This window comes from Hippopotamus amphibius, chromosome 4 (genome assembly GCF_030028045.1).
Source record: "Hippopotamus amphibius kiboko isolate mHipAmp2 chromosome 4, mHipAmp2.hap2, whole genome shotgun sequence".
NCBI classification, from domain to species: domain Eukaryota; kingdom Metazoa; phylum Chordata; class Mammalia; order Artiodactyla; family Hippopotamidae; genus Hippopotamus; species Hippopotamus amphibius.
In genome coordinates, this window is record NC_080189.1 from 174,807,873 (window position 1) to 174,822,723 (window position 14,851).

The 14,851-nt window shown below is 49.3% G+C and overlaps 1 protein-coding gene across 1 annotated transcript in view; it reads left to right on the forward strand.

Moving 5' to 3' along the window:
- Nucleotides 1-659: 659 nt before the first annotated feature.
- DGLUCY (D-glutamate cyclase) overlaps nucleotides 660-14,851 on the forward strand; it is a 53,450-nt gene continuing 39,258 nt past the window's right edge. Inside the window, 5 exon segments of the mRNA XM_057732638.1 lie at nucleotides 660-762; nucleotides 5,542-5,695; nucleotides 7,359-7,557; nucleotides 10,598-10,745; nucleotides 11,891-12,016. Of these exon segments, the coding sequence (XP_057588621.1) occupies nucleotides 660-762; nucleotides 5,542-5,695; nucleotides 7,359-7,557; nucleotides 10,598-10,745; nucleotides 11,891-12,016 (730 nt within the window).

Consider the following 14,851-nt stretch of genomic DNA (forward strand, 5'->3'; position numbering starts at 1 on the left):
TTTTAGGTCCTAAATGTAAATTACAGAAGTCGTATGTAGACAAAAAATCTGGTCTATTAATTCCTCGGTGATTGCATTCACTTATTTCTTCATTTACTCATAAGTAGGTTTGGTGTGTGCTGTGAGCTGGGGCTGTAATAAGTGCTCTGGGGCCTATAGAAGAGTGCTAAAATGTGGTCCTCCCCTCTAGGCACTCAGGGTGCCCCAGGAGAGAGAAAGGGGGTTCAGAGTCAAGTAGAACATCAGGCCAACTGTAACTCCAGACCAAAATCAGTGGCTCAAAGAATGCTTCGGGGGCAAGGCAGCCCAGCACTGAGCCTATGCTTCTTGGAGGTAGAAGATACTGAACCAGTTCTGAGGAATGGAAAGGACTTCTAGGAGGGAGGGCAGGAGGACATTCCAGGCCAGGGGGAGAGCGTAAGTAAAGCTCAAGGAGCATGAGGAATTTCTCTTTAGAAACTGAGACATGGAGGGGGTGAGGTGGGGAGAGAACTTGCTGCAAACAACAGCCACCCCAGGGCAGGGCCAGGAGCAGCCCTGGGCGGGTCGGGAGGTGGTCCTGATGCTGGATCTGCTGCCTCCTGGGGAGCTGTGCTTTCTCATCTGTTCCTCTCTGTCCCGTCACCCAGATCCTCTGCGGCCCATTCAGGGATGACATGATGACCTTCACAGTCTACCTGAAGTCCTGCCTTCCCTCTCCTGTGAGGAGTTGGATTCTACAAAAGAAACCAAATGTCAGAAACATGTCCAGCACTGCTGGGGGTGAGTGGTGCTAGGTGTTAAAAAAATATTCCCTGGGAATACCAGCATGTGAGGCACAGGAACTCCTGAGACTCCTACCTTCTGCATGGGAGATGGAAAGTAAGAGCAGCATGAGGTTCTCATGGGTCACTACTAATCTTCACCTTGGACCAGACTCAGGGGTGAAGTCTAGTACCACCCAGCTCTGCTTGGTCCCCACAGCTCCATATGGAGAACCCCCAATGACGAAAAAGTTTCCCCTTCTGGGAAAAGTGCCTCCAGATTACGCTGCATTTTAATCTGGTTTTGATTCAGATCAAGTCTCCCTATGTGGACTGGTCTTCTTCTCTGGGTGGCACCCATCTCCCTACTATGTCGCAGGAGTGACACCTAAGGCTCTAAAAGGTCCTGCAAGAGAAAACAGATATTCGAATTATCACTAACCTGAATCCCAGCAAAGTTTCACAATGAGAAAGACTTCTCTGATTATGGTGGAATCACCAGCAACACAGATTAAAGTACTAAAGCAGGACAGTTTTCCTTGTTTATGGATATGTCTGGCCTCTGTCGCTATTTGTGGGCCAACAGTTATCTATTATTGCTGGACAAAGCACCCCCAGACTTAATGGTTTAAACCGTAATTCTCATAATTCTGCACTGAGGCTGGGCTCAGTGGGGTGGTTCTTCTGCTCCACGTGGTGTCTGCTGGGCTAGACCACCAAGATGGCTTCTTCCTCACATGTCTGGAGTGTCCACTGGGATGGCTGAAACCACTGGGACCAGCCTCGCATCTCTCTCTAAGAAGCCTCTCCGGTAGTGGAAGCCAAGCTTCTTTACAGAGTAGCTCAGACCTCCATGGGAGATATTCCAAAAGGACAAGCCCTAATACACAAGCACATATCAAGCCTCTGCTTGCATCACAGCTGCTAATATCCCATCAGCACAGCAAGTCACGTGACTCAGGCCAGCGTCAAGGGGGAGGGGCTCCCAATGGTGTGAATACCGGGAAGCGTGCTTTACAGAGTCAGTGAGTAGCAGTGGACCACAACCCTTTGCACACATGATGGACCAGCAAACACCAGCTTAACCAGGTTGACCCCTGCTCACTAGAACCGGGGGGGTGGGGGGCAAAGGAGCAGGTGTCTCCTTACTGGCCGTCACCCTGGGAAGACTGTGTAACCTCGCTAAGCCTCATCTGTTCCTTGAAAGTAACCGCAGAATCTTCCCCACGGAGCTGAAGTAGGTAAGGTGCTGGACCCACGCTAGCTACCGCCTGTCAAGGATTCTCCACAAGGAAAGCAGCTCATTTTGTGGAACAGCTGAAGTGCTCCAGCTTGGGACTATGTCTTCCAGGGCTTTAAATCAGATGTGGAATGTTAAAAGGCTTTTGCTGCTGCTGCTTCTTCTTCTTTTTTTTTTAAATTTCTCTTGTTATTAAGTTAAAAAAAAAAAAAAAAGGAAGACATTGCTTTTTGGGTAAAAGGACTCAGAGGACTCACTTCATTTCTCCACAAAGAAAAAGCTGTCGTGACCTTAGATGGAGCCCAAGAGAGCTCCCCTGTGTGTCCACGACCCCCTCTAAAAAGACACCACGGAGCCCTCTATTCCATGTCCCGTAACTAATGGGGACAACACGGGAACTTTCTGTGACCAGCTGAAATGAACAAAACCAAAACATAGTGCCTTAGGAAGCCCATTTAATTAAAAAGGAAACAGAGAAGCTTTGTGCACATAATATCTCGTGATTTATGGTATTAATCCAATCTGCTCTCCAAACAGGCTTTAGAGGTAAGAAAGGGGAGGCTAGAGGATGGGAGGCCTCTGGGCTGGCTGAATTCCCTTCCACTCCCTCCAGATTATTTTTGGAGCATGCTGGGCTTGCTTGAGCCGTGCAGCCAGCTTCCTCGGGCTTTCGGCAGTGGGGGGCGTTCAGTGTGTCCTCCTTTGGAAAGTCTGTAGCGTTGGCAGCCTCTGTAGGGTTTGAGTTCATGAGTTCCAGGCAGTTAGGGCAGGAGCCAGTCCCAGACGTTCACTGCAGAGGGTCGCATCTGCTTCTCTACACCATCCCCGAGGAGAAAGGTGCTGGAAGGGGTGGTGGACCCATCCTGGGGAGGCCCATGCCCGCAGCCCAGTGGTGACCAGAGAGGGACTCAGGGGTCACCTGTTTGAGGCTTGAATCCTGGCTGTGCCACGTACCAGCTGTGTAACCCTGGGAAAGTCGCTCCATCTCTCTGAGCCTTACTCTCCTCTTGTATAAAATACAGTTGATTACACATGTAAATTACTTAGCACAGAATTCCTGGCAGTCAGGAAAAAAATTAGCTGACAGATGTTACTGCAGAAAAGAAATGTCCACATGTCGATAGAGCAAATCTGGCATTTAGGAGATTTGTCACTAAGATTATTACTCCAAGAGAGTATAATTACATTTTTTCTTTGGGATGATCTTTTTTTTTTTTAAAGGAAATAGTCCTTTTTCTTTTTGTGAAACATAACTTTTCTTGTTTGTTTTCCTCCAGTTACAGATTGATACCTATTTATGGCATACATTTTAGAACACTGAGGAAAGCACAAGGGAGAAAATCAAACTCACCCACCGTCTTGTCAGTGGACAAAGTCATGATTAACATGAAGATGTGTCTCCTTCTAATTCTTTCTCTTATCTCTTATCTCCTTTAAAAAGGAGAATACGCTGAACGTGTTTTGTTACCTAGTAATGTTCCTGTAATGGTGCATCCCAAGTCTCTTTTAATATTGTTAAATACTTCTTCTATACCATACTTGTAAATGTCTATACAAGATTCACTGAAGGAATGCAACTCCAGCCCCTACTTCCCGAACACCTGTGTGTTAGGTGATTTACGTACAGGAAAGGTATGATTACTGCCATCTTATCCACAGGAAAACCAAGCCCAAGGTCACAGCACTGGTCAGAAGCACAATCAGGATTCAAACTCAGGTTCGTTTGCCTCCAAAGCCAAAGGACTTCCCATTCCAGAGGCAGGTTGGGTGCCCCCAGAGGAGATCGTGGTGTGCACATGGGGGTCTTCCTCTAAAACTCCAGTAAGACTAGCTCTTTGGAGGAAGAGCCACGGATTCTGAGCCTGCTCCGTTAAGAAACTGTCCAGACGAAAGCCGTGAACAGTCTCTCAAAAAGGATACAGAGATGGCCAATAAGGCATGTGAAAAGGCACTCATCTGTGTTACTCATCAGGGTGATGCAAATTTATTTATTATTTATTTATTTGTTGCCTCCGTTGGGTCTTCATTGCTGTGCTCGGTCTTTCTCTCTAGTTCTGGTGAGTGGGGGCTACTCTTCATTGCAGTGTGCGGGCTTCTCAGTGCAGTGGCTTCTCTTGTTATGAAGCACGGCCTCTAGGAGCACGGGCTTCAATAGTTGCGGCATGTGGGCTCAGTAGTCGTGGCTCATGGGCTCTAGAGCAAAGGCTCGGTAGTTGTGGCGCATGGGCTTAGTTGCTCCGCGGTATGTGGGATCTTCCCGGACCAGGGGTCAAACCCATCTCCCCTGCACTGGCAGGTGGACTCCTAACCACTGCACCACTAGGGAAGTCCCAGGGTGATGCAAATTAAAACCACAGTTCAATGCCACTGGAAAGGCTGGAATGAAAAAGGCAGGCAATACCAAGAGTTGAAGAGGATACGGAGCAACCAAGAACTCACATATCACAGATGGGCGTGAAAATCGGTACAAGTGAGACAGGCTGGGACATGGGACCCTTTCCTGCAGTGCTTGCACCTGGACAAACCTCTCTTCAAGCAGCAAAATAGAAAGAAACATAAGAGACTAAGAATAACTGCATGCATGTGCAGTTGGGGCAAATTCTGGACAAAAGATACAGAAAGACCAGAAACCCAACTGCCGCTTCTGAAGAGCTGGGAGCCAAAACAGTGTGTCGGGAGCAAAAGCAGGGCACTGTGCATGCCCCCTGCACTCAATACCACCAGAAGGGTGGGCAAAACACCTAAGCCACCCCTCCAGCCCAACCCCTGGACACAGCCCTACCCTTACCCCATATAAGGAACCAGCTCCCCCCAACCCCGTGAACAAGGCAGACTGTTAGTGTTTTCGCTCCCTCCTGCGGCCACAGGAAGCCCCATAACGCCATGCCTGAATTTCTTGTCTGGCCTCTTATCAATTTGTGTTGATTGGGGAAGGCCACGAACCCTGGTCAATATCACAACCAGGTTGGCGCCTGCTTGGCTGTATCTACTAAAGCTGAGCAAGTATGTTTCCTACAACCGTAGGTGTGTGCCCAACAGAACCATGCACATGTGCCCGAAATGCATGCACTAAAATGTTCACAGCGGCACCATTTGTAATAATGCTACTCTGAAAGGGATTCCAATGTCCATCAGCAATAGTTTTGGGTAAATGCGTTGTGGTAACGCATATACCACGGAGCAGTGAGAATGGACCCACTATTGGTGAGTGAAGGAAGGTAGACTCAAAAGACACACACTGTATGATCCCATCACAGGAAGAACGTGTATGAAGAACAGGCAAACATAATCTGTGGTGTTAGAAGTCAGGGCAGTGGCTACCCCTGGGGAGTGTGGAGAGTGATGACCAGAAGGGGCACGGGGGTCCTGGGATGCTGGTAACACCTGCATCTTGACTGGGATGCTGGTTCCATGGGTGTGTTCATCTCATGAAAGTTCATGAAGCTGTACACATGCATGCATTTTTCTGTGTGTGTGTTATGCTTCATAAAAAATTAAATTACAGCGTCTCTACAAGAAGGAACTAACTTTATTCTTCCCTTCTCTCACCAAACCCAGGGCTCCAGCCTGCCAGCGTCGTGGTCCTGCCCAGGTTCCTTGCTCCAGCTTTTGAAAAGTTCTGCCAGGCCAACAGTGGCCCTCTGCTGCTGCTGGGCCAAAGTGAGCCAGGCAAGTGGATGTTGCCCACCCTGGGTACTGTCCCAGGCACCAGGTAAAACACCTGACTTTTCGGGGTTAAAGCTTGGGAGAGGCCAGATGCTGTAGCCAGGTGTGTGTGTCACCTGGGACCTCTTTGTCCAGCCCCAGGGACCCCATGGTACCTGGCATGGAGCCTCACTCATGACTGTTGCTTAGGAAGGAGCTGCCTCTTCACATTTCCACTCCCACCCCTGTCCTCTGCCCCTGCCCTGGGAGAAATCTTTGGGACCACCAAGAAAGTCCAGCCCTGGACAAATCCCACTGGCACTGCCATCCGTCCACTTCATCACCCAAGCTAGAAACCTGACTGCACAGGATTAAGAAGGAAATAAAACCACTTGCATCACCAACACCCAGAGACAGACATTGTTAATACTGTCATGAATGTTCTCCTGGACTTTTAAAATACAACATATGGAATAAATAGCCCTACTGACTCTGCTTCCATAGCAGCACTCAGGAAGCCCACATTTCTCCCGTCCTCCTGGTTCAGGCTCACATCTCTCTCCTCAACTCCTGTGATATCTTAACTCTTCTCTTTGCCCCACTCTTACCCTCTCCTACCTTCCCACCCCATCCACATCTTCTCTCCCACTGCAGTGAATTTTTCTAATGCTACACCTGATCGTATGGCTCCCTTGTTTAAAGTTCTTCGGCTCCTTCCCGTGGCCTGTACCTTACCTGATATCAGGCCTGTAGTGACCAGGCCCTGGCTCAGTGCCTCCCCCACCCCGACACTCCAGTCATCCCCAACCGTCTCCCCAGAGAGAAAGCTCCCAGGAACATTCTTCTGTTATCATTTGTGGACTCCAGGGGTGGGAGGGTCCTCCAGAGCCCCCACCTGGGTCGGAGGTCACCTCCTTTACTTGCCCCTCCCACGCTGCCGTCTCAGGGGCTCCTAGGGGCCCGGTGCCTCCATGCCTTCACACGCTGCTCCCTCTGCCTAGGATGTGCTTTCTTCCTTGTCCAACTGGTGAGCTCCTATTCATCCTTCAGGACCCAGCTCCAGCACCTCCCCGTTTGTGGGAGAGAACCGGATTTCTCCCTTCCGTGAGTCACTCCTCTATCTAGGCAGTTACACTCACTGCTCTGTATTGCAAGCATCTGATTTCAGAGGAGTCTCACCTGCTGACGTAGGATTTCAAGCTTCTTAAAGGCTGGACGGTGTCCTCTCCATCACTATAGCCCATCACCTGGCCTGTGCCTGGCACGGAGGAGCGACTCAGCAAACTGGTTTTGGAGTGAATGAAGAATAGGCTTGTAACCGAAGACTTTCAACCCTGCAGAGGAGTTTCTCTGAGAAAGAGGAAGGTGTTTCCACTGCTGTCACTGAGAGCTTCCTGGTCCCTTTGGTCTGTGGGTCCTTCCTCAATGGCAGAGAGGGCCCTTTGGTTTTCTCTTGCTGATTTGGCTGCTTTCCAGGTGAGGTTACAGGAAAAATAATAGGGTGGAGGCAGAGGCTACAGTGTATTCATGCTTATTTAATAGTTTCCAGGCTGGTGAGAGTTGAAGGATGCCAACAAGGCCCCCTGCTTTAAACTGCATTCACCACCTGAGTGCCCGTAAATGAAATTTCAGCCCCAGACGTCTTCTTCTCTCTCCCCAGTCCTTTTAAAACTGCATTATTAGAGTCCATACTCAGCCGGGGGCCTATGAGCTTTCCCTTGTATCCCCAGGACGGGCTGTCCCCGGTTCCGGAAGTATGAGCTCGGCACTTGCATGGGCAGCCTGACCTCACTGGAGGAGACTTCGGAGCAGCTGAAGGACACGGTGACCTTCCTCCTGGGCGGCAACTTCTCCCTAGAAGGGGCCTGGGAGAAGGTGGGGCTCCCCAGAAGGGACCCAGCAGGCCATGGCCACATGGGTGCAAACAAGGTAGGGATGCAATCCGCAGGTGAAGAATGGCTTGAAAGTGTAGGCCATCCTGTATTTTCCTGCAGTGGGGAGAGCACTGGTGCAGGAGGAAGGAGACCTAAGCTTTGGGCACTTTCTAGCTGTGCAACTCAGGACGAGCAGTTGAATGCTCTGGGCTTTTTTTCCTCATCTGGAAAATGGGACCACCAGCTTCTCCCCTGCCCACCGCTGAGATGCCCGTGAGCACCCAGCATGGCCTTGAGAGTGTGAGTGAAGCCCTTCTGGACCGACCATTGTGCTGTGTAAACCAAACCTGTCGGGAATTTGTCTGGCTCCTTTAACTTCGGGCATCTCCGGGAGATTTTTGGAAAAGCTCCCTGGCATCGGGGAGAGTGCGGCTGGCTGAGTAAATGCCTGGGGATTTGGGGCAGAGCCTCGGCCAGGCTGTTAGCTGCTGGGTTATGTCTCTGTCAGGAAAGCTGGGTCATGTTCTTGGCCAGAGGTGGCCGCTGGTGGTCACACACACAGTGTGGCTGCCTCTCCGGGGACGTGCCTGCCGTGGGGCCACCTCCCTGCTGTGTCTCTGAGGTTTTATTCCAGCCACTGCTTGTCACGGGGTGCAGGGGAGAGAACCAGATCCCCATTCCACTGACCCCTTCCAGCCACTTGTATGAAGTCTGGGAATCTACTCCACTGGTTGGATGGGCAGCCAATGTCAACAGCTGGCCCCAGGTTTCTTTATGAAGGACTCAGGTTGGAGATTTCATCTTGGGTCCCAGACATTTATTAAAACGTGCCTGGGGCTTCCTAGGTGGCGCAGTGGTTGAGAATCCGCCTAACAATGCAGGGGACACGGGTTCAATCCCTGGTCCAGGAAGATCCCACATGCTGCGGAGCAACTAAGCCCATGCGCCACAACTATTGAGCCTGTGCTTTAGAGCCCATGAGCCACAACTATTGAGCCCATGTGCTGCAACTACGGAAGCCCATGCGCCTAGAGCCCGTGCTCCGCAGCAAGAGAAGCCACGGCAGTGAAAAGCCCGCGCACCGCAACAAAGAGCAGCCCCCACTCACCACAACTAAAAAGAATGCCCACGCACAGCAAAAAAAGACCCAATACAGCCAATAAAATAATAAATTAATTAATTTAAAAAAAACTTGCCTGGGGATGTCCCTGGCAGTCGAGTGGTTAAGACTCCGAGATCCCACTGCAGGGGGCCGGAGTTCCATCCCTGGTAGGGGAGGTAGGATCCTATAAGCCACGTGGCACAGCCAAAAACAACCAACCAAAAAAAAAAAAAAAAAAAAGAAGAAAAGAAACCTATTAAGATTGAAAAAATTAGTAAATAAATAAAAATAAAACTTGCCTGGTTTGGACTCCTGCCAGAGGGGCCCGAGCTGCCTCTGATGAGAAACAAGGCTGCCCACAGTGTGTGCTGCTTTTCATGTGTGAAGTATGTGTCTGAGTGGTTTTCTTGAAGGTTGGGGAGGGTGGGCCCAGAACCGCAGCTGCTGGCTGGGCCCCGGCGGGGCTGGCCCTGGGACACACCACTGTCAGTAGCAGGTAGGAGCTGGGAGGGCCTTGAGGCTCAACGTGGTCGGCCTTTCATCTTAGATGCAGAAACCGAGGCTCAAGATAGAAAGGGACTTGCCCAAATCCCAAAGCCAGGCTGGAACCCAGGACTCCTGGCTCCCATCTGTAAGATGCTCATAGTGGCGGTGTGACACTTACAAGAGGCTTTGCACCAAAGTGCCCATCTCTGCCCACAGGAAGTGCTCGGCAGAGCCATCGTTTAGCCACACCTCCTCCCCTCCCCCCCACCCCCCCCAAGTGGTTACCAGACAGCTTTCTGTTTAACATTGATGCCTGTGCATACTGGCTGCTGGGAGAAATGGCCAGGCTCCCATCAGGGATTCAGCCATGGCTGGCGGCCTCGAGGGGATGCAGTGAGCCCCCCCAGAAGGAGGTGCCTTGGCCTTGGGGAGCACTGCCTCTCTCCTGCGAGTGTCCCTGGCGTGTGCTCCCTCCAAATGCTGTTCTTCAGCTACCAAACTGGCAGGCACACCAAGGCTTCATCCTGCTGCTGACAGAGTGCTACCAGCAAGCCCTTCAGGCAGCTGCCAAGACTGACTCAGTGGTTTACCCTCCTGGCCGTGGCCTAAATCTTTCATAAGCCCCACTACAGGGGCCAGAAAACATTCCGGGGGAAAAGAACAACAACAACATAATCAGTGAAGGTCACGCAGGTCATCCGGGGCAGCTTCTACTAAGGCAGGAGGAGTGAGCAGAGCTCAGTGGGGTCTCATGGGGCAGAGGAGACCCCGGGGCCCCCTTTGAGGTTCCCACTCCCCGGGGACCCTCTGTCTCTGATTCTCCCAGAGGGTCTTCATTTGTGCTTACCGGCCCTTTGAGGTCTACAGAGAAAAATTCAGAAGGTCCATGAAATTGAGTGGGAAAAAATTTGCATTTTTATTTTCATTGCCTCAAACTGAAATTGGGCAACTCCTTCCATTATGAATGCAGTGAAAAAACTGCACTACCTCAGCAGACCTTGTGCTTTTGTGGCTGCCCAAAGAAATCAAAGACATTTTCATGTCACACTGCAGTCCTTTCTGATATCTCAAAAATATCCTACACGTTACTCTCACCGCTTAAAGATACCAAGGGTAGGTCTGCCATCTTGTTCCTTGAGTTGCTCATGAAGAAGCGTACCTGTCGCCATAGCACTGTTTTTTTCGTGATTTGATAACTGCATTTGCAACATAATTGGTTTCCTTCGTAATCCTATGCATTTCCTCTCATGCAGTTAAAAACAGGACTTCCATAGCTGCATCCGACTACCAATGGGGTCCGGGGTGCGTAGAAAGTTAAGATTCTGTTTTAGAGCAATAATTACCAGCAATCTTCCTCATCTCTATGTCACGTAGAAGTAGAAGCTATATTTTTATGATAGCTACTTGGACCTCCTCCTTCATTCAGCTACCTTGACCGCTTGGTGCTCAGGGCTTCGATCTGTGCTAATTCTATTTTTTTAACATTTGTCACTTGATTTCTTGGCAGACAGCAGTGCCTTGTGCCACCATCGCTGGCTTCTGCTGCCCTCTGGTGGTCACAATGAGGCCTGTTCCCAAGGACAAGCTGGAAGGACTCGTGCAGGCCAGTTGCTCTATGGGGGGTGAGCAAGGACAGCCCGTTCACATCAGGGACCCAGGTCAGTGTCCACTCTCGTTCATTATTCTGACAGCTGCATTTGGACTTCCTGAGAAGATGGGAACTTGCCATGTTCCCGAGTTCCCCTGACTTGCGCTCATCTTTCTCAGGGGTCCCAGGGATTAAGGCCCTGGACAAGACCCAGATTCCTGCAGTAGTAGTAGGGCTGGGTTTGCAGATGCCCTTCAGGTTTGAAGGTGATGCGCCTGGCAGAATAGCCAGCCTCATCCATCAGCCCCTGTGAACTTCAGGTGAACCGGGGGTAGGGGAAGCAGGTGGTGGAGGATGTCAGCAGAGCTATTTGTCTTGAGATTTGTAATCATAGTAGCCACTAATCTAGGCTGTTGTTCAGTGGCATATTTGGGCAGGGGACGGCTTCCTTCCAAATGTGAACTTGGACTGAAAGCCATTGATCCCCTGTGTATTAATCTGACAGCAAGCGAGCAGATCCAAGCACGGAAGCTTCCCAGGCCTCTCAGAGGCTCTCAGAGGGCCTGATGAGACCTTGGGAGCCTTGGGCAAGAGCCAGAGTTCAGTGTAATTGAACTTGCTCAGTTGCATAACAAACAAAATCAGACAAAGCCTGGCCTTCTGCAAAAATGCAATCAGCACTTGTCATAGAAGACCATAGAAAGATGGTCTGAGGACCACCCAAAGCAGAGTGTCTGCTGTTTTATCATTAGTGGGATGGACTGAACCCAATACATCCATCTTTGCTGTCCTCGTGAGCGCTCTGATATCTGGTTAGGGGTAGGGATGCTGTTGGTGGTCAAGCAACAGAGTTTCTGTCTCAGTTACATGACGCAGTCTGTACCAAGAGAAACTCAAAATCGCTGGCTTTGTTAGCAATCTACAAGATGACAGTGTTGGGCTAAATGTCCCCAAGTCTCTTCCAGTATCACATTGGGCATTTGAGATTCCATGCTCTGAAACTGTGCCCCTCAAAATGGACTAGAAGTCAGCAAGCATCCTGGGTTGTTAAAGTCCCAGTTCCTGGTCTCATCCCTGTCCTTCTCCAATACTGCTTACAGCAGTTCTGTGACTAGAGTTCCTCTCGAAGAAAGAACCATAAACGACTCAATGTGTCCAAATCGGATGGTACCAGCCAGTGCAGGACCTGGTGGAATTCATTTTTTCCATCTGCCGAATTGTTGGGCATCAAAGATCTTTCCAAACCTGACGACGGGGAGCCTGTGTTGTGGCAGCCAGGGCAAGTGCCAGTGTTCTGGCCTTCTCAGCTGACCAGTCTCTAAGCTGTCAGCCCCTGTGGTACATCTGGGCTTAAGAGGACCATTACTCTGACCTAGAAGGGAATTGGGTGGGCCTCCAGTTCCTGAATGCATAGGCTTATGGTGCAATGAATAAAGTCGTAAAACACAGGCCTGCAGCCCACAGAGAAAATCTCTCTGGCTTCTTTCTTTTCATCCCAGTGCTGGGTCTCACCAGAGCAGCTTGTCTTTCAGCTCAAATATGTTTTGATTGTATATATTTCTGTCTGCAAAAGGCTCACAGCTCATTCATTCTAATAGAAGGGTCAATGTTTCACTTGACCTTTTGAGACATTTTGGAGGTTGGTGGTGCTTTGAAAGCAAAGGTGAAGACAAGCAACTCAATTAAACAAAGCATTTCATGTGGTATTTGCCAGGTATTTGAAAGCAATACTGTCAGTTTGTTTTTTTCAAAGGCCTAGGGTGATATTACACTGCGGCGACACACGAGGGCGCCCTAACTAGCACACTGTAAGGTAAGACTGTGACAGAGACATTAAAAATAACTGTTGCAGCCCATTATTGTAGATAGAGGAAAATTGTAGCCAGGTCAGCCTGGCTTGCACTACAAATAATAGAATTTTGTGCTACTTTCAATTTATTTTTAAAGCATTCATGGAAGCTTAGCAATTAGAATGGCCTCATGATAGGTGAAGATGATCTCTAATATGGTAAGGCATAAAGACCAAGATCTATGGGATCCTATTCATCCATCTATTCACATGAATGCATTGGGAACCTACTCTGTGCCCAGATCTTAGGAAGAAAATGCTGCAGGATACAAGATGCAGTTCTCAGGGAGCTTGTGATCATTTCCGAGTGCGTGCATGCTCACAAATGTACACACACCAACACACCCACAGTAAATATCCTCCCGCACCAGGGTCTCAGCCCTCTCCTGTCCCCTGCCACAGGGATGCCCTTCAGAAGAGCTCTCACTGCGGCTGGGATCCCAGCACACGCTAGCCCTTCAGTTCTGACTTGCGATAGCATATTTGACTGTAAACGAGAACAAAAGACATCATTGGTCAGGGACCACCTTGAATCTTTCTGATTTATAATAATCATGCTCAAACTTCAATAGTTTAATTTCTCTTAGCAGTAGATTAATTGCTGCGCATCTCACAACTGATGGGCCAAAATCCCATGTCACACTTCGAGCTGACTGTTCTAGGGTGTGATGGATTTAGAGTGACCAATTTTAGGTTCTGTCCCAAACACAGAAAAACTGTTGCATTCATCAAAATCCTTAGTTCTTTCGCTTTCTATTGCAGCTGAAAGTCAGAATGCTTGACGCATCTGTCAGTAGGTTTTCCTTCTGAAGTGTTGCCTGATTTTGGCTTTCTGTTAGATCTGAGAAACTTTACTGTTTTCTGTGAATTCCAAGACGTTGTGACTTAATTCACATTTATTGAGCACTTGTGCGCGTTGTGAGATGAATAAGCAATGGTGCCTTTGCTCTGGGAACATACAACTGAGTAGGGTTAGACCAGCGGCCCCCAACATTTTTGGTACCAGGGACCGGTTTTGTGAAAGACAATTTTTCCACTGATGGGGCAGGGGCGGGAGCGGGGGTGGGGGGTGGGGATGGTTCAGGTGGAAATGCGAGGGAGGGGGAACAGCAAATGAAGCTTCCATCGCCCGCCACTCACCTCCTGCTGCGTGGCCTGATTCCTAATGGGCTAGTACCAGTCCATGGCCCCGGGGGTTGGGGACCCCTGGGTCAGCATACTCAAGGAGAATAATGACACTGAAGAAAGCAGAAGGTCTAAATTAAGTTGTAGTGAAGGTTAAGCACCTAACAAGCCAGGCACAAGGACATGAGAATGAGTAAGATACAGCACCTGGTTCAATAATGCAAACCATCACTTATACCGAGGGCTCACACTGGACCAGGCACTTTGCTAAATACTCTTATGTGCATTTTCCAGTTCAGTTCTGCCAACAGCCATATGACGCATTATCTTTATTTTACAGTTGAGGAAACAGGTTTAGAAAGGATAAAGTCACATCTCAGGCTCAAGTGTGTTCACCATGCTAAAGTCATGTTCTTTTTTTTTTAATAAACTCATTTATTTATTTTATTGGCTGTGTTGGGTCTTTTTTGCTGTGTGCGGTCTTTCTTTTAGTTGTAGTGAGTGAGGGCTACTCTTAGTTGTGGTGCACGGGCTCCTCATTGCCGTGGCTTCTGTTGTTGCGGAGCACGGGCTCTAGGCACATGGGCTTCAGTAGTTGCAGCACATGGGTTTAACAGTTGTGGCTCATGGGCTCTAAAGCGCAGGTTCAATTGTTGTGGTGCATGGGCTTAGTTGCTCCGCAGCATGTGGGATCTTCCTGGACCAGGGATTGAATCCATGTCCCCTGCATTGGCAGGTGGATTCTTAACCACTGCGCCACCTAGGAAGCCCTAAAGTCATGTTCTTAATAACTATGCTGTGGTGCATCACATTGCCCTGAACCTAGTAGGGGAGAGTTTTTAAAAGAACAAAATTAGCATAAACCAAAGCAAAATATTCAGGCTACGAGAAAAATAGATGCTGTGTTCAGAGAGAACTGTTAGCAAATCTAACATCTGCTGCAAAGTAAAGCAAGATGGTTCGGTGCATTGTAAGCGTTCACTAAGTACTTTCTAATACCCATGGGATTGCATTGATGGGAACTCCTAGAGCCCCAGCTGTAGCTCTGGGTACCTCACTTCTTTGCCCATGCTCAACCCATCTTTACTTCCTTAAAAATTGGGGGCCCTTGTTAAAATGGAAGTTGATTTAGTCATAAACCAGCTTGTTCTGACTTGGTGCCAACGAGTGGTGTAAGGTGTGCTGTGGGCTTAGTCAAG